The 20,000-nt window shown below is 28.1% G+C and overlaps 1 protein-coding gene across 1 annotated transcript in view; it reads right to left on the reverse strand.

Annotated features, from left to right (window-relative positions):
- LOC100208626 (WASH complex subunit 5) overlaps positions 1-20,000 on the reverse strand; it is a 59,337-nt gene that overhangs the window by 5,990 nt on the left and 33,347 nt on the right. Inside the window, exons 18-29 of the mRNA XM_065814465.1 lie at positions 18,263-18,340; positions 16,795-16,857; positions 13,477-13,557; positions 2,779-2,880; positions 2,521-2,700; positions 2,220-2,344; positions 1,632-1,794; positions 1,452-1,554; positions 987-1,066; positions 413-516; positions 150-279; positions 1-55 (exon numbers count right to left, since the gene is read on the reverse strand). The exon at positions 1-55 is cut by the window's left edge and continues 42 nt beyond it. Of these exons, the coding sequence (XP_065670537.1) occupies positions 1-55; positions 150-279; positions 413-516; positions 987-1,066; positions 1,452-1,554; positions 1,632-1,794; positions 2,220-2,344; positions 2,521-2,700; positions 2,779-2,880; positions 13,477-13,557; positions 16,795-16,857; positions 18,263-18,340 (1,264 nt within the window). The remainder of the gene's footprint in view (positions 56-149; positions 280-412; positions 517-986; positions 1,067-1,451; positions 1,555-1,631; positions 1,795-2,219; positions 2,345-2,520; positions 2,701-2,778; positions 2,881-13,476; positions 13,558-16,794; positions 16,858-18,262; positions 18,341-20,000) is intronic.

The raw sequence follows: 20,000 nt of genomic DNA on the forward strand, positions 1-20,000 counted from the left end.
CCAACAAAGAGCAAAAGATAGAAAAATATTGCTGCTTTTTAGTTGTTATATATATCTAAAATATTTATAAAAAAATGTTAATACATATATAAAGATAAAGTTTTCAAATTACTAGCACACCAAAAGTGTCAAAAATATATTTTGACTACCTTTAAAGATGGATTTCCAATACCAGTTGATTCTATGTAGGGTGTCATTTCATATAACAAAGGATTATCTTCACCAGGATAGGGAAGTGTAGGATCTTTATAATGAGCTTCAATATCTTTCATTACAGAACTGAAAAAGATTTATAGAAAATTCTTTTTTTCCAAATAATTCTATTCTTAAGAAAAAATTTTAGTCAAAAAAGTTTAAAAATACACTCACTCATTCAAAGTTTGCAATATATTAAACAAAAGTTTTGACTCACTCATTCAAAGTTTGCATTGTATTAAACAAAATTTTTGAATCAAATTTGCATGAAAATGAAAGTTCGTTAGCAATTTGTCGACGAATAACCTGCATCTGACCTACCTAAATTAAAATGCTTTAAATCTTTTCAAGACATAACATGAAAACAACACAAATATTAAAAACATGAAATTAAAAACAAAATGAAAATTGAAAACAGCACAAAAACTAAAAATAATGAAAATTGAAAAAAATATGAAAATTGAAAACAATACGAAAATTACTAAAAAATAATAGTTTGTTTTTAGGATTTTTTTTAGGTTTTACTAAAATCATTTTATTATAACTGAAAGCTACAATAAATTGGGGAATAAGAAATTTCTAAAAAGTTTTTTTAGTAGTTCATGCTCCTTAATTTTACATATAATTTTCAAATTAAAAGTTAAATGAAATTTAATGTTAACTTAAAGTACTATTCAATGATACAAATAAAATGCAACTTAATTTATACACACAATATTAATATATAAGAACATATAAGAACAATATTTAATATATAAGAACATTAATTTTTATGGACATAAATTTCGCACCTTTACAACAATATCAGTGAGACTCAACCAATACTTCATAAGTTTGGGAATAATGCTCTGGTATACCCTCGATGGATTATCTTGGTGTAAAAATATTGTGTTAACATTTTTAAAAACATTCCTATTTGAAATTCAACAGTAAATTGGCTGAAAATGAGATAACAATTAATTGGTTGTATATTAGTAGCAATTGAATTGTACCAGTAAATGAATAAGGTTTTCATTAAAGACTTACAACAATTATTTATAATAACTATGAATATTTAGCATTAAAAAAACTTATTCTACTACAGGTAGTACCATGCATCAAAACAGCTTCTTAATAATATTTCTGATACTTTTTGGTTTTAAATTTTGATAAAACAACCAGTAAAAGAACAAAGTGATTATAGAATGAAAAAACTAGATTTTACATACTATTCATGTTTAAACATATATTTAATATTTATATATTTAAAAACTTACTTATCAGTCCTTTTAAAGGTGATATATTTTTGGCAAAGTCAGAAACCATTTTCTTTGAGTTTGGATCTTCATAAATTCCTTTATTCATCATCGCATCAACATTCTATTTTTTTTTATTTATAAGACATTATTAATCGAAACTAAATTGTCAAATAAAGAAACAGACCAGAAATAAAATACCTGCAACTCTTTAACAATCATAAATGAAATGAGCTTATCTAATCCAACCAACCCTGGTGTTCCAATACTTTTTTGTATTAAAGAAAATGTACTAGAATTCATGACTTCTTCGCGAGTTCGAATATCAAACCAAGAACTTAACTGTTCAATGTATGTCATGGTTCTAAATACAGGTTCTTTAGAAATTTTATTCTGAATAAATTTTCAATAAAAATAATAAATTTTAACATAAAATGTTTTAAAATAAATATTTTATGTTAAATAAAATATTTTAAAAGCAAAATTTGGTCAGCTATCACTATAATTACCACACCGAATCATCTAGCTTTGTTAACCCATCAACAGACTAGCTATTGATGGGCTTACAAAATAATATTCATTTCATGAATTTAACTAACTAAAAAACTATATCTATCGTCCATTGGTTTAAAATATAAACAAATATATATACATATATATTATATTTCAAACCAATATCTATTGGTTTAAAATAAAAATGAACAAACTAAATAAACATATATAAATACAGTAAACATGAATAATCATTATAAAGAACTAAAGTAAATCCTAAAACAATTAAAAAATTACTTTGGGTCTGTGATTCGCAACACCTCCCTAGCTAATCTTCCTATAAAGTTAACAGAGCTATCAATAGGTGAAAATTGTGGTATAGGAACGGTTGATGATTGATAGATTGATTGCCAATCCATTATCTATTAAAAAACATTTTTTAATAAATAAAACTAATAAAAATTTTCAGATCATTTCAAATATCAAAGAAACATTTATATTTTATTTATATTGTATTTTATTTACTTTGAATTTTTATACATTTTTTTAACTGAATGCAGTAATTTAATAAATAAAAGCAACAATATATAACAAAAACCTTAGTTTCTAAAAAACTGTTGCATTCTTGCTCAATATTATAATTAATGATTCGAGAAACCTCCTCTTGCCATATTTTTAACCCGTAAATTTCAACATAATCTTGAATGTACTCAAAAGATCGACAGAATGCATCCATACTAACCCCGAGCACATTTAATTTTTGAACAAGTTCTCCAGGCTAAAAAAAACAAACTAAACTTAATAGTTTACTGGGTGTATTTACAAAATGATACTCTAAAAAAACAACTAAACAAACCTTCAATTTGCTACTAAAAATTAATCCATTGTGTAGAGCTTTTGCAACTTGTTGTACAAGTTCTTTTCGTATACCATCTTCAAGTAGTTGTTTAGGATCAATCTATAACAGAGTAATTAAAAACAGTACTTATTGTGTTGACCCAATCAATGATTCTGCTAAGAAGAAAGTTAAAATAAAAAGTAAAAGAAAAAACTTTTATGTTTTTGCTGCTTTTGCTGATCTTTTTTATCATTTGTAAAAAAAACTACTTTTGCTTGTTTATGTGTTTATAAGTGTAACAAAGAGTTTCTTTTTCTTTTGCAAGCTAATATTAGAGTTGGAAGTTATGGGAAGAGAAAAGATGAAGTTTATAAATGATTAACAGACAACTTAAAAGATTTTAAATTGTATGAATCGTGAAAACAAGATGAAAGAAATTCTAAAAACTGATGTTTGACAAAAAAAAACAAGTTGAAAAAAAAATTTTGGAGCACTTAAAAACAATCACAGTAAAAGGATGAGACTTTATTGAATGTCGAGTAGCACGAGAGTGAATTTTAGTAGGCGGCACAAGACTCTTTAGAGCAGTGCCCATTATAATATTTATAGAAAAGAGAAACAACATTACAACGATATGACAATGGTTAAAGGTTGGCTCCAAAGCAGGTCCTACTATGTTTACAATGCATTTTTGGATCCTGTCTAAAAGAGAAAGAGCATCATTTGAGGATCTGCTCCAGATATGGCTACAGCATTCCATACAAGGACAGATTAAAGATTTATAGAGATAAAGAATAGAATCTGTAGTAGGAAAGTGGCAAGCACGATAAAGAGATGCAACCTTAGCGGATACTAATTTTGCAATGGATTTGATATATAGTCTTCAAATATGATTAGAAGTAAGACTTAATTCTAGAAGACAAAGAGGAGTTGACTCATAGAATACATTACCATTCATAAATGTAGGAAGATCTAGATTGTTGTGCTAATGATTAGCTGAAAAAATTGAGTTTTATCTGAGTTGAAGTTTACCAGCCACTGAGAGCCCCATCTGTAGCAGAAGTAAGATACTTTTCAAGCTCAAATGCTTCCTTCAAGCAATCAGAGAGTGTTGGCTTCTTATCAAGACAAGAATAAAGGGTATTATCATCAGTGAACAATGCCACCTTAGATTTGAGAATTTCTAGGAAATTATTAATGTAAATTTAAAAAAGTATAGGGTCAAGGATAGAATCATGAGGAATCCCTGAGATTACAGTAGATGAAGAAGAGTGCTTTCCATCGAGGACAACTTTTATACTATGATTGGTAAGAAAGGATTCAATAATCTTCTGCGCAGAGGTTAGTTAGGAAGTCAGCAATGTTAAAAAAAAAACAGCATTCTACTTTTCAAATACAAATTTGGGAAAAATTACTTATTTTTTTATGTCGCCAAAATTATTATATACATATATATATATATATATATATATATATATATATATATATATATATATATATATATATATATATATATATATTTATATATATATATATATATATATATATATATATATAATTTAAAAGATAATTTAATGCCGAGTAAAATGTTTGCTTACGCAAAGTTTAAAAAATGTATGGTTCATTAGTTATAGCTGCTCAAAGTGGAAATTATGATGTCATAGTTTTTGAAAAAACATTTTTACTTTAAAATCGTAAACATTATATACTGTTAGAAGTTTAATTTAATGCTAAGTAAAGCATTTTCTTAAATTGTAAAGTAAAAATATTAGTGCAAGATCAAGGAGTGACTGGGTCAAGGGGGCTCTTTACCTTTTGTGGCTCCAAACTTTTTTAGCTCACCTTTTTTTAAGACCTTTTTTAGACTTTAGTGCAATTTTGCCATAAAAAAAGACTTTTTTCAAAATAGCTATAAATATCATTTTTTCTATTTAACAAATCTTTTCTCTGTTAGAAGTGATTTCCTTAGTGAGGCTTTATCAGGTTTCTAGCTTCGTAAAGTAGCTTTCAACATCATCTTTATCTTTTATTGCTACTTATCTTGTAAATAGTATTGTTAATTTGATAATAATTGAGTTTTTTTTTTAAATTTAAGCGCACTTTGTCAATGTTTCAAGAACTAAAATTTTATTCTTTGTCTTGATAATTGCTTCTGTAAACAAAATCTGTCAAGATTTTTTTAAATTGCTAGTCCAATGGCTTCTGAATTTTTACAATTAATATTGTCTTTTTCAATTTCTGAAAAGGGTCCACTTGATGTTGAGTGAAGGTGAGTATCTTTTGTAAAGAGATTTCTTGTTTTGAACCAACCATAAAAGTTTTGGAAGTCCTTATAATTGTTTAATTATCTCAACAACCCCATTTTCTAGATGTTGCTCACTAGTTCCAACTTTAATACCTGTTAGATTTGTCATAGCATCATGAACAGTAGCTGTGTAATTAATATTTGAAACTCAAAACAGACGTACATTCTTTTTAAGATCACAGCCTAGCGGGCACAGATGTATGCAAGACGCCTTTATGATGTCACAAGTCCATAGGACGTCCACCAGATGTTCTATGCCCACTGGGAGTGGTTGATCAAAAATAACATATGGTAAAGATATGTCAAATATTTTGGCTTGAGATAGCACAAATTGAAGAGTTGAATAAATACATGACTCTTCCAAAGATTTTAAGTCATCAATGGGAAGAAAATTGATATTCGCCTTTTGAAAGTTGTCACTGTATGTAGTCACAGCATGTTGCATGAATCCTGACTAATTAAGAGCCTTTGGCGCAGGTTGGTGTCATATGGATTTTGCTTTCAACAAATTTATTTGAAAAGCAGAACAAAAACTGTTCAATCAAATTGTACATTAAAGGGGTAAACACATTCTATCTGTTAACCAGCCTCGCACCCATTCTTCATCTATTAGGCTAGTGCAGATGTATTTTTAATACATTGTTTTCAGTTTAGGATGTTGAATGCTGGATCTTCTTGACTCAATGCATGGGTTTTCCTTGTGTCTCTGTTTATATGACTAGGCAACTCGTACTGTTATCTCTTAATGAAGGTACAGCTCTAAAACTCAGTTTTATGGTTCTGAGGCCGGCTGGTAGTCAGGTTTCCAGAGCTCTGTGGTAGCTCTCAGAGAGGCTGATTCCATCAACAACTGAAAAATATCAAAGTATTAACAGTGCGATGTTGCGCATGGATAGTGTCCCAGTTTGTACTTTTAGTGTGCATTTTTAAGAGCACATTTGGAGGCCTTCGTTACGGCTTAGGGTTTAATAATAGTAATTAGGCAATTGCTTGGGCTTTTAAACAGTGTACTGAGTACTATCTATGCCTTGAGTCAAGTTCTTTAACAAATTTAAAAATGAATAAAGTACCAAAAACTATAAAACACAAAAAAAACCATCACCAAGTTCTATAAAACCTACCATTTACTAATACTTGTCTTCTAAGTAACTTTTCTTCTATTGAGTCATACTTCTTGCAAAGTTCACAAGACCTACTTGCTCTTTGTGAGACTAATTTGAGTTCAGCTGTCTCATCTTGTGATCTCAGTGTTGATGGTTATCTTCCTTTAATTCGTAAAGACTCCAATAAGCACATGCTTGGTTTGGGCATTTACATTCATAAAAATTCACCCATTTGTCGGGAAACTAGGTTTGAATCCACAGACTATTGTTTTATGTGCATTTGTTTAGCACCACTTCACTCTATCGTCTTTCTCCTTGTTCTATATTGCTTTCCTTCATCTTAAGACTGCACTCTTTTTGATGTTATTTCTGATCAAATTGACCTAGCTCTCTCTCTTTATCCATCAGCTAATAATGTTGTTGTTGGTGACTTTAATGCTCATCACATTGAATGGCTTGGCTCTAGTGTCAGTGACTCTGCAGGCAAAAGCCCACAACAGCAGTCAGTGACTCTGCAGGCAAAAGCCCACAACTTTAGCCTTTTTCAATCCCTAACTCAAATAGTCAACTTTCCAACTTGCTTTCCAGACAACTCGAATCATTTGCCTTCTCTACTTGACTTATGTCTTGTTTCTGATCCTAGTCAGTGCTCAGTTTCTCCACATTCATCCTTAGGTGCTTCTGATCACAGTTTGATCCCTCTAAAACTAATATCTCATTCTTCTTCATCATCTGAATCCCCCTAACATCGTACCTCTTACAACTACCTTAAAGCTGACTGGGACTCTTTATGTGATTTTCTTCGTGATGGCCCTCGGGTAGAAATCTTTTGTCTTCTTGTTGACAAATGTGCTTCTTACATTACTTCGTGAATTCAGGCTGGCATGGAATCTTTTCAATAACAAGAGCAAATCTGTAATTCTCTTGTATGGTTCAGACTTTGTCACCTCTCCTAAAGACTGAATTGTTTGCTAAGAACTTTTCATCAATATCATCTCTTGATGCCTGGAAGAGATGCTATTAATTTTCATCAATAGCATCTCTTCCAGCCTGCTGGAAAACGGGATCTGTTATCCCTATTTTAAAAAACTCTGGAGAGCGATCTGATTTGTCTAACTACCGCCCCATTAGTCTTCTCCTATCATAAGCAAGGTTTTTGAATCTTTAGTTAACAAACACTAAATCTCTTTAGTTAACAAATCACTTAATCTTGAATCTAATAACTTACTTTCTGATCATTGATATGGATTTCGATCTTCTCGTTCTACAGCTGATTTGCTAACAGTAATAACCAATAGGTTTTATTGTGCATTTATTCTTGTCATGATAAGAAGCCAACACTCTCTGATTGCTTGGAGGGGGCTTTTGAGCTTAAAAAAGATCTCACTTCTGCTGCAGCATGAGCTCACAGTGGCTGGTGAACTTTAATTCAGATAAAACTCAATATTTTTCAGCCAACCTTTATCACAATAATTTAGATCTTTCTATATTTATGAATGGTAATGTACTCGATGAGTCATCTACCCTTTATCTTCTAGGATTAACTCTTACTTCTGATCTTTTTTGGAAACCATATATCAAATCCGTTGCAAAATTAGCATACGCTAAGTTTGCATCTCTTTATGGAGCTCAACACTTTCTTACTTCGGATACTATTCGCTCATTTTATTATCTCCTAATGAGTTGTACCTCATTAGGAGATAATAAAATGAGTTGCCTAGTCACAAAAACAGAGACAAGGAAAACTCATGTATTGAATCAAGAAGATCCAGCATTCAACATCCTAAACTGGAAAAGTTTAAAAGTAAAATAATAAAAGTGCTTATGTAGTATAGATAGATATAAAATAGCTTATACAGATAAATATAAATAGATTATATACAGTTGATTCCCGGTAAGTCCAATACTGGTTAAATTGAACTTTTGTTATTTTGAACTGTTTTATTTGTTCTCTTAAATTGATTACTATAAAAATCCTCCAGTTTCGTCAAACTTCAGATAACTGGAATTAAGAGTTAAGTCAAACCATTTTTTTGTCCATTTTCAGCAACTTCCTTCAGATAACTCAAACTTTTCATATGGGAAATGAAGTAATCACTACTCTCAGAAGATCCAACAAAAAGTATAGCAAGAGATGTTAAAAATCTTATTGACTATATGTTTCTTCATCATATGATTGATAAAAAAACATTGGAGTTCCTATGTCCAAAAACACCCCTTCGTACACCCCTGTTTTATGGCCTTCCCAAAATTCATAAGACAGGCATTCCCTTAAGAGCAATTGTTTCTGGTTGTGACGGACCAATCAACAACTAATCGTTCTTTATCACAGAATTTATTCAGCCAGTTGCTGAACAACTACCAGCATACTTTAAAGACACAACACACTTCCTCCAAACCAACAATTACATCCTTGTCACAGCTGAATTGTATCTTTGTATACAAACATTCATCACCGCAAAATATTGACGCCGCGAAATTTTATTTAAAGAGAGCACCGCTATATAACGGACCCATAAAACGCCCACCTATTGCTTTTATTGACATTAAATTAGAAACCATATTAAGCCACAGCAACTTTCAATTTTTAACTGATCACTTTTTACAATTAACAGGTACTACCATGGGAACATGTATGGCCCTGCCCTATGCTAATTTATTTATGGGAAGAATTGATGAGAAAATAATTGACCATTTTTTAATGTGGATTTCTTTTTATAAACGATTTATAAATGATATATTTTTTATTTTTCATGGGCCTCCAGAGAAACTAACACAAGTTTTCGAATTTAGGAATGCCATCCACCCCAAGATCAAATTTACTTTCAATAATTCTATTTATTTCATGAACCTAACAATTATCAAAAAACTAGATGGAAAGTTAGAAACAACAATATACAAAAAGGCAACAGATACAACAACACTATTACATAATAATTCATTCCATCCCCCTCATCAAAAAAGCAACTTAGTATATAGCCAAGCGTTAAGATACAATAAGATTATTTTGAACAATTACAACCTAATAAAAGAGCTAAAACAACTAGCACAAATTTTAGTTATACGAGGCTACAAATTTTAAGTTGGAAAACTTATCAATAAAATAATAAAAAAGTACTGGAATATTATTGAACAGGATACTGATCTTAAAAATATCTAGCCAACTCCACCTATTGCAAGTTACAAAAACATTAAATCGATCAAGAAATTTCTAATCCAAACGGCACATAAAAAAAACATAAATGAAAAATCTATTTTTCCTTTACTAAGTTACAGCTCCTAGGTGTTACTATTTAGGTGCAATAATATTATTGGTTTACCTTACATCAATTTTCTAGTATTATTTATATTATTATTTATATTTAATTAGTTAGAATTAAACTTGTTATTGTGCATTTGTTATGGTCTCAAATATACATTTATTCGGACCGTATAGAAAGCCTTATTTTAAAATATGTTTTCCCGTTCTTTACATTATTTTTGTATTTTGGTATATTTCTTGTTATTCTATTTAATAAATACCCATTTTACCGAAAATAGTCTGATTTTCTTTTATTGTATTTTTTACTAAAATATTATTTCATATAAATTTTACTCTTTGAAACTTCGGTTAAGTTACTTATTTGTTGATGAAGTTTTTTGTATCGATTTTGTTATGGTCTCGAAAAAATGTTTAATTCGGACCGTAGAGAAAACTCTATTTTTTAACTTTACCTCTAAACAATATTTTAACCGCTTTTTAAATCACTTTTATATCATGCCTTATATCATTGTAATATTACCCGAAAACTTTTTATTAACCACCATTTGGCTTAAATTTATCTAGTCTTATTACAGTATTTATTTTGTCTTTATACAGTATTTTTAATATATTATCTATTCGCTGGTTTGCATTATTACTACTATTATCAAGGAATTTTTGCGCTTTATTATTTTATATTCTTTGCTCAGCTTTGGTTTCAATTTTCATATGCACGGTTTTCGTCTTTTATTATTATTCAGAAAGTTTGTTATATCCTTTACTATAGGTTTAAATCTTTACATTTTTGCAGGCTGTTTTTTTTTTTTTTCTACTATCATATATTACTTGATTTTTCGTAATGATTTTAAATTGCACGGGTTGTTCATTTTCTTACACTTTAGATTGGTTAACAAAATTTGAATGAAAGTATCCATGATAGCGTTAGAGTTTTTTTGAAGACTGTATTGTGTTTTATTTTATTTTATAAGGGTCTTTTATAGGGTTTATTGCTATTTGATTGTTTTTGGTTTATTTATGCTGGAAGTACCTATTTTTTAAAATAGTTTTAGGGGAAATTTATTAGTATTTTCTGTTTGCATACTTTAGTTATTTTAGTTTTGTTTTTGGCGTTTTTATTAGAATTTTAATTTATTGTGCTTAGTTTTTTCTACCTGTGGTATGGTAAGGGATTTATTCAATTATTTTTTTCTATATTGTTGCAGTAGATCTACACTTTTTATATCATTACATGAAAAAAATATTAGTGTTATATAAATTTGGATATGGTTGGATTTTGGCTATTTGTAGTGAGCCCTTTTTTACTGCAGTATGGATTTGGCGTAAGTCGCGTGGTAAAGCATAAGTGGCGATGACGTTTGTCTGACGGGATAAACTAGTTATTAGTGCTGATCCTCATCGAAACACCAGTAATAATAGACATGACTCTGAGGAGATGTTTATTACTTAATCACTACACAAATTATGTTTACACATTAGCAATAATGTTTTTTTCCATTCTGAAGACTTTCATTGTTGTATGCATACTTTTTATTTTTGTAATCAATTTTTTGTTTTATTCATTTTTTGTTTTGTGACATATTTTTTGTATATCTTCAATCATATTAGTATTTATATAACAATTTATTGTTTATTGTTATTGTTAGTACTGTTTAGGTGAATTTTCTGTCATATTTATATTTAAATACTCCTCTATTAATCTTTATTTTTGTCTTGCCAACTGTCAATTAATGCTTGTTTGAAAAATAATTCTCCTTTATTCTAATGTACATCATTTCTTCCCTCAGGCGTTCACTGCTCATGTGTGACCATTCGAAAATTTTATATGCCAAAGTTTTTAAATAAAAAGTTTTTAAATAAAAAACAGAAAACTTTTTAAAAAAATAAAATAAACAGCATAAAAGTTTCATTTTCTTTAGATTACTAAACATTAGTGATCCCTTACATAAGTATGTATCAATCTTATTATCTTCACAAGCTCCCTTTCGTACTTATATTCTTACATACAAGAAAGGAAGAAAAAAGGTTTTTATAATTAAAAAAAACACATAAATTTCTCTTAAAAAACACTAAAATAGATAAAAATAACAAATGTTTATACAAGATACTTTAACAAATATTGTGCTAATCCGTGCCCATCATTAATGTGAGTGAAACTTTTTTTTTTTTAAAGAATTCATTCTATTTAAAACATAAATAAAAATAGCCTAATATTTTGTTGTTGTTGTATTTAAATGTTAATAGAACTATTATAAATAAATCTTAATATATATTGATAAAAAGCAATTATTTTTTAGTTTTAATTAACCTCTTAATAAAAAGACCGCTTTTAGAAGCAATTTTATTCCCAAATAATAATTATGTCATTGTGTTGCTAAACTTTTATGAATGTTATCTTTTGAGTGTTTAGAATAAATACAATATGTAATTTCATTCACTGAAACATTATTTACATTTTTATTAGAATAACGGTGTTTATTTAATGTTCATACTTTAGCATTGAATAAACAAGGATCTTGTTGACAGTGTCAACAAAATGGGTTTAGAAGTGGAGGAAGGGGGGGGGGGGAGAACAATTTAAATTTAAAAAAAAGTCCTCTATATCTTGAAAAATCTAAAAAAAAAAAAAGAAAAAAAAAACCTTTTAGAAAAAAAGTCAGGGAGAGGGCACGTGCCCTAAAAGGAGTTCGCTTTAGTTGAACATTTAAGTTGAACCAATTTCCTTGGTCCCTTGGAGGTTCCAGTTATTAGGAATTAACTGTAGATAGATATAGACTCTTTAGATAATCTATAGAACCTATATCTAGAGTGTAACTTTTATAAAGCTTATAAAAATATACCTCTCCACAGACATAGAGCTACATATTATATAAACATTTTATATACCTCTGCACAAAACAAACATTTTATAGTGAAATGGTGAATTAAAATTTAGACAAAAGTGTTGTTTTAGATTAACAATTGCAAAAAATTAAAAGGCAATGCCCAGAAATAGAAAAGATAAAATTATATGACATTATGCTTTACTGACTCAAAGCTGACTTATAGATTATATAACAAGTATAAATTATATAAATATTTCAGATTTTTATGATATATATTTTTTTGACATATTGTAATGTCATAAAGATCATTGTCATATTAGCAAATACAGATTTCGTTAAGTCATAATTTCCATGAAAATTTTTCAATATTTGATTTCAGTATTTTAAATATTTTTTCATAATTAAATATAATTTCCATCTTGTAATGGAAACATTCCAATACTTTAAATTTAGTTATTATATCACTCCACTTGATTATGTGATTTTAATTAATATCTTTGTCTGAAATAGTGTCTGGATTAAAATAAGCAAAGTATATTGCCTACTGTGCTAACCTAGACGTACAATTGTTTGTATAGACCATCCATTTTTAAATGTAATGTTTGTTTGTTGCTGCATTCACAGCATTTTTTTCAAATCTTTTTAATATTGTGTAATAACCTGAAATTTTTTTCATTTTTTCAAATACTATTTAATACTATACTTTAAGAGCCAGGTTAGCATACATTATTATTTAATAATAAAAAAAAATCAATGTGTGACCCAATAAAAATTTAAGTTTTAATATAAAGAAGACAAGGTTTAATATAAAGATTAAATTTGTAATAAAAAGAACAGGATTTAAAATAAAAAAATACAGGATTTAAAATAAAGATTTAAAATAAAAAAATCAAGTTTTAATATAAAGAACAGTTTTGATAAAAAGGTAGAGTTTGATATAGAGAAGTCAATATATAGAATTTAGAGTTTAATATATAGAAGTCAGGTTTTGACATAATGAAAACAGAATTTAAAAAATAAAATTGCTATAACAATACACTAACACTATCTACTCCAACACTATCTACTCCAACACTATCGACTCCAACACTATCTACTCCAACACTATCTACTCCAACACTATCTACTCCAAAACTATCATCTCCAACACTACCTACTCCAAAAGTACCTACTTCAACGCTTTTTTATTATTATCGTATTTGGATTATATTAATACTACCATACCTTAATTATTCCAACAAGAGTGGTTTTCATAAGTAAAATACCTTCAGCAAATACAGATATAGCATGTGTATGTTTTGCCACCTAAATGAAACAAATGTAATACATAATTTGATTAAAAAATCAACCAAAGCAGAATAAATTTTTAAAATTAACTAAGCAGTATAAACAACAATGATAATTTTGTCATACAAATTATCGACTATATTGCTGTTAATTTTCCATGATACTGCTTGACAATAAACAATCAAATGTTTTAACTGTCAATGTAGGTATATATATATATATATATATATATATATATATATATATATATATATATATATATATATATATATATATATATATATATAAATAGATTTTAATAAAAAAGGCAGCGTATAACTATTTTTTTAAATATATTTTAGATATAATAATATACCAACAATATTTCGTTGACCTATTGTGGTCAGAATCATCAGGTAATGAAAAAACGTTACAAAACAACATAAAACCAACCTTTTAAAAAAGAAGACATTTAAAAGTGTAAAATATAAAAACCAATCAAATAATATAATGGTGATGTCAGTTAAATTTTTTTCAAAATTGGTCCCCAAGTTTTTGTTTTCACATTATCCCCGTCATCTCTATTTAGAACAGTTTGCCCAATACCTATCTCGTGTCGAATTCTTGCTTTATTTATCTCCAGGGATACTCTAACTTTTTTTATCCTGTATTCTGGAATGACTGCCAAAGTTTTAGGATTTAACCAATCAAAAGTACTACGGCATGTTCTAGAATGTTCCATGGCTCCTGAACTTGACCATTTTTGATTTTTATGGGCTCTTTGGTGTTCCGCACTTCTTGAAATGATTTTTTTTTTGGTCTCACCAATATATATACTTCCGCATGAGCATTTACACTTGTAAACACCTGGGTTCGAGTTCGGTGGTAGTTTTGTTTTGTTGTTGCATAGTATGTTATTTAAATTGGGAGGTGAAGTAAATATAACTCTGATGTTTTGTTTTCTAAATTCTCTTCGAGTTTAGGGCCAATAATAGGTATCCAAGGTAATTTAACAAACTGCTTATTAAATTGTTTAGGCGTAGTACTTTTTGAAATGCTGTCTAAATAGTTTTTGGTTATTTTCTAAAAATGTATCTATGAGGAAATCAATTTCTTGTGAGAGGTGTTTTTGGAAGCAGATTTGTTTTGCTCTACAAAGAAACCCTTTAAAGACGCCAGTAATTATGCTTGGGTTGATGTTAGAGTTTGGTTTTATTTGAACATTGGTTATCGCATCCTTACGGTGTATTTGAAACTCATAAAATCCATTCATTGTATTTGTAATAGATATATCTAAAAAGTTAAGTTGTTTTCTTCCGTTTTCAAGTCCAACAGTATATTTTATGGACGGGTTTTGTTCATTTAAAGTTTTAAGAAACAGTTCTTGTTTTTCTTTCGAATCAAAGCGAGCATGGGTATTGTCTACATATCTTTTGTAAGTTATTGGTTGGAATGACTTAACAAAAGCTATATTAAGGGCTCTTTTTTCTATATTTTGCAAAAATGCTTCAGCCATGACTACCATCAATGATAAACCAATTGGACCTGAATTAGGTAAAACTCGGATTTTATCTTTGTATAAAAACTTTGTATACGTATCATACTATGCAACAACAAAACAAAACTACCACCGGACTCGAAACCGGGTGTTTACGAGCTTAAATGCTAATGCGGAAGTATATATATTGGTGAGACCAAAAAGAAAATCATTTCAAGAAGTGCGGAACACCAAAGAGCCTGTAAAAATCAAAAATGGTCGAGTTCAGGAGCCATGGAACATTCTAGAACATGATGTGGTATTTTTGATTGGCAGTCATTCCAGAATGCAGGATAAGAAAAGCTAGAGAATCCCTGGAGATAAATAAAGCAAGAATTCAACACAAAATAGGTATTGGGCAATCTGTTCTAAATAGAGATGACGGGGATAATGTAAAAACAAAAACTTGGAGACCAATTTTGAAAAAAATTCAACTGACATCATTATTATATTATTTGATTGGTTTTTATATTTTACACTTTTTAATGTCTTCTTTCTTAAACGGTTGGTTTTATGTTGTTTTGTAACAATTTTTCATTACTTGATGGCGCTGACCACAATAGGTCAACAAAATATCGTTAATATATTATTATATCTAAAATGTATTTAAAAAATAGTCATACGCTGCCTTTTTTATAAAAATATGTATATGTATATATATATATATATATATATATATATATATATATATATATATATATATATATATATATATAAATATATTGCTTTCAAAAAACAAACAAAAAAAAACAGGCATTTTAAGATTTTATTGTTTAAAGCTAAGTTAAATTATCATAAAATTGAAACTAAAGAAGATATTGAACTAATGCTTTATTTACTTGAAGAAAAAAGTTTTGATTAAACAAATTTTTCATCTTGAAAGATAACAACAAAGAATCAATGAAAAAATTGCGATATATTGAAATTGGCATATCAAAAACAAGCATCTAATGTTTAGAATATCATGCATATAAGAATATTTGTTTTTAAATAAACTTTATAAAGATGTTGTATAAATGAAAAACCACTTTAGTCATTTAAACATATGAAAAATTATCTAAAAAATTCAAATTTAAAAAACAGGTTGAATGGACTTGTGGCATTATTCATTCAAAAACATTTGAATAACAAAAAACATGGCGCTAATTGTAAGTTTGATGAATATTTAAGACTATAAAATGTGTATATATATATATATATATATATATATATCAATTAATCTGACTTTGATTGTGGATGACACATTACATCATCAAAAAAGCCATTTGCAAAGGCATTGCTATTTATTTACAGGTACATAAAGCAGGCGGTAAATAGGCAGTAACAAATTTTTTTTTCTTTATTGTTTTCCATTTTTTTCTTCGAATAAAAGTGTCTGAATTAGAGTTAGGATTTAAAAAAATTTTTTCCTGAGAAGTATATCAATACCAAACCAACCTAAATCTATATTAATGGATAATATATCATAATGAAAATTATATAGTAAATATTAGTTTTTCAATTAATAAAAGCAAAAAAATGTGACAATTATTATTAAACATTTCCACTTAACAAATAATTGCACTCTATTTGTGGATTGTATAAGACTAAAATAAATACATCGCTTGTCTCCTTCAACTCAGTTTTTTAGCTATGGGAACACAATAAAAATTTTATTGATAGAAAATACACAAAAGTTTAGTTATGTTTTTTCTAATCTACTCAATTTTTTAAAAAGGAAATCTCAAATCTATACATACCTCATATCTCTCATCAAGTTGAGCATAATCACGAAGTTTGTCCTTATCTAAGCGAGTAGGTACCTAAAAATAAGACACAGAAAACCTAAAAAAAAAAGGTAACTAAAAATAACACAGAAAATTTTGAATCTTTATCAAAAATAACACACTTGATACAAAGGAACGTTAGCTAATCGAAATGAGCTAAAAAATCTAAAATTGAAATAAATGTGAAAGAATAAACACATAATTTTTTTTTCAGCGGTTGTATTAATATATTTTTAAATTTGTTTGTACTTTTTTAAAGATATGTTGCATACGTTTTTAAAAGTATGTTGAAAATATGTCAAAAAATGTTAATTTCCAGTTTTTAAAATGACAAAAGATGTTAGAGAAAAAAATAAGCACAAGTATTTGGAAAATACAAATAAAAGCTACAATTCAATATCAAAAGAGTTGTATATACATCCCTACATTATTAGTTCGGTTATTTAACATTTTTACAAAACAAAATCAAACACTAATCTGGTAAGGAAGAAAATTGGGTTTTCAAGATCACAATCACAAAAAGTGCCCAACCATTCTAAAATTCGAAAAAAAAAAGGTGGAAAAACCCACTATTAAAGACTATATTACTATTAAAGATGATGTTAACTTATATCCAGATGATAACTTATATCAAGTAGGATCAGCAAAAAATTTGGAAGGTTATTTGTAGGTGTGGCAAAAAATCAGTCCCCTTTATTTCTAAGTTAACATTTTCTGGTAAAATATATGTTTAAAAGAGTAAAAGAGTGTTTACAAAAACATCTTTTACCACTCACTATCATTTCTATCATTCAAATTATAGTAGACATGTGTTCTGACTTGATTTAAGTCATTATAGTAAACTGACTATTTAATGATATAAACAAAATGACATGAAAGTTGTTGATGAAAGTGCTAAAACAGCAAATCCTCTAAACAGCCCAGAATTGAAAGTTATTTAAAAGTACTGAACAATTATTTAACAAAAAATGAAAAAATAAAAAAAACTAAGCAGAAACATAAAGTTTCGAAAATGTAATTAAAAAAAGCGTCAAATAATATTGATTGTTTATCATCAATAGTTTTGATTGTTGTTCTGCGTGCAGGCTTATGACCAAAGCACAAGTTTGAAATTTTATTAGATGAACACAGGAATAAATGAATTTCTTTGAAACATTTTATCTTCTTGTATTAATGTATTCTAAACAAAAATTGATGAGCACTTTTTTTTAGTAGTTTTTTGACTTTCACGTTAATTTTGTATACAAGTTTTATTAACAAGCATGTACACAAAAACTTTCATAACAAACATTATTAAAAAAAACATTCTTAAAGAGAATAATTCTAAAAAGAATTAAAATATTAAATAAGTCAAAATTATTGATTAGATGATTTTAAAATGGTGATTAGATGAATTGGTCAAAATTATAATTTTTTGAATAGTAAATAATATATAAATTACCTCAACCATTTTTTTTGAAAGAATGTTTATAATAATAGCCAGTAAAGCAAATATTGATTCTGGTATAACTTGAAGAACCTACACACACACACAAATATTTATTAACAAATAAAAAATTTGTAATTATGTAAACAGCAATTATGTGTAATAAAATTTGAAACATAAAATAACTTAAATTTTTTAAAGCAATACATTAATTATTATAAAATAGTACTGCTTTAATATTTTTTTTGAAATGGTTTTGAAAAATGAAAAATTTTAGGCCACAATTGTTTAAAAAAAAAAATGTTTAATTTTTCTTATTTAAAACAAAATGTTAATAAAAAATATAAGGATTATTTAAATATTTGTTGATAAGACACATAACTTTATATATGATAACTGTCACCAACCATAATTCTTACAAAGATATAAAATACGATACAATATAAGATACAAAATAAGACAATAGGACTATAGGGCAGCATTGTTAAATGAGACCCTGTACTAGAACACTTTTCTTATAAATATCTGATACTAATGATTATCTACAACCCAGAGTTGTTACCATAAGGACTTGTATGCAGCACCCCTTATTATTATGATTTAGAACCATTAAAGTCTTTGTAAAAAATAGTTTTAGTGGCTCTTGATGAATATTTCATGAAAAGATGGCTTTTGATACATTAGTCTTTAAAGAAAGATTAATTTTTTACTTTTTGACTTCATTTTGTTATTATATATTAGCTATTACTTTTGTTGATATTTGAGGATTTTCTTCTATTAATATTGGCAAAGTCTGCTTCATGTCCCATATCACTTTCACTTTCCCTCTTCCATGGACCATTTTTTGACATAATTCTCAAGAATGGAATAGTTCTGTATTATAAAGACAAGTTTACTTTAGTTGGATTTGCACTTGTAGCCAACCTTCAACCATTGTCACATCCTCGTAAGGTTGCTTCTCGTTCTCTTTTCTATAAATACTATTACAGACGCTGCTTAAAAGAGCTAGCGTCTCTTGTGCCATCTACTAAAATTCATTGGAACAGTCACAGTCAAAGTCTCATCCTTTTACTGTGACTGTTCTAAAGTGCTCCAAAAATTCTTATTTGTTTAATTTTTTTCCTTCAACATCAGTTCTTCGAAATTCGCTCCCTTCATCTTGTTTTACTGATTTATATCATTTGCAACCTTTAAGTTGCCTGTTAATCAGTATCTTGCTTTAAAGACTTCATCTTTTCTCTTATAGTAACTTCCAACTCTAATAGTGGTTAATCTTTGGTTGTGGGGAAGTCGTCAATCAGTTTTTGAATATTTTTATCATTAACATCAAGAAGATGACCTCGGAAACATGGATGGAGGTAATGGCCTAGTGCAAATGTGTGTAGTTTACAGCCTTTGTCTGGGAATCTCTTACTTATTTCTAATAAAAAGTATGCCAAGAATTTCTCTACTAACTGATTGTTTCCCTGAGTAAGATGATTACTTTTTTCTTTCTCAACAAAGTTGATAAGTGTCACTGTGGAAAGTGAATTGACATGTCACTTTCCACAGTCACATGTCAATTCGGATCTCTGTCGTACTATAAAAAAAATTCTCGAATTATTCTCAAAAAAAATTCTCAATAATTCTCGAACTGATTTTAGCACTGGTAGCTTTAAAAAGTAGAAACTGTTTATCTTAGTCATATACTTAGGTATCACTTAGTGATACCTATATAGGTTATAGTATATGAGTGGAGCCTCAGTTGAAGCAT

Source organism: Hydra vulgaris, chromosome 12 (genome assembly GCF_038396675.1).
Source record: "Hydra vulgaris chromosome 12, alternate assembly HydraT2T_AEP".
Classification (NCBI taxonomy): domain Eukaryota; kingdom Metazoa; phylum Cnidaria; class Hydrozoa; order Anthoathecata; family Hydridae; genus Hydra; species Hydra vulgaris.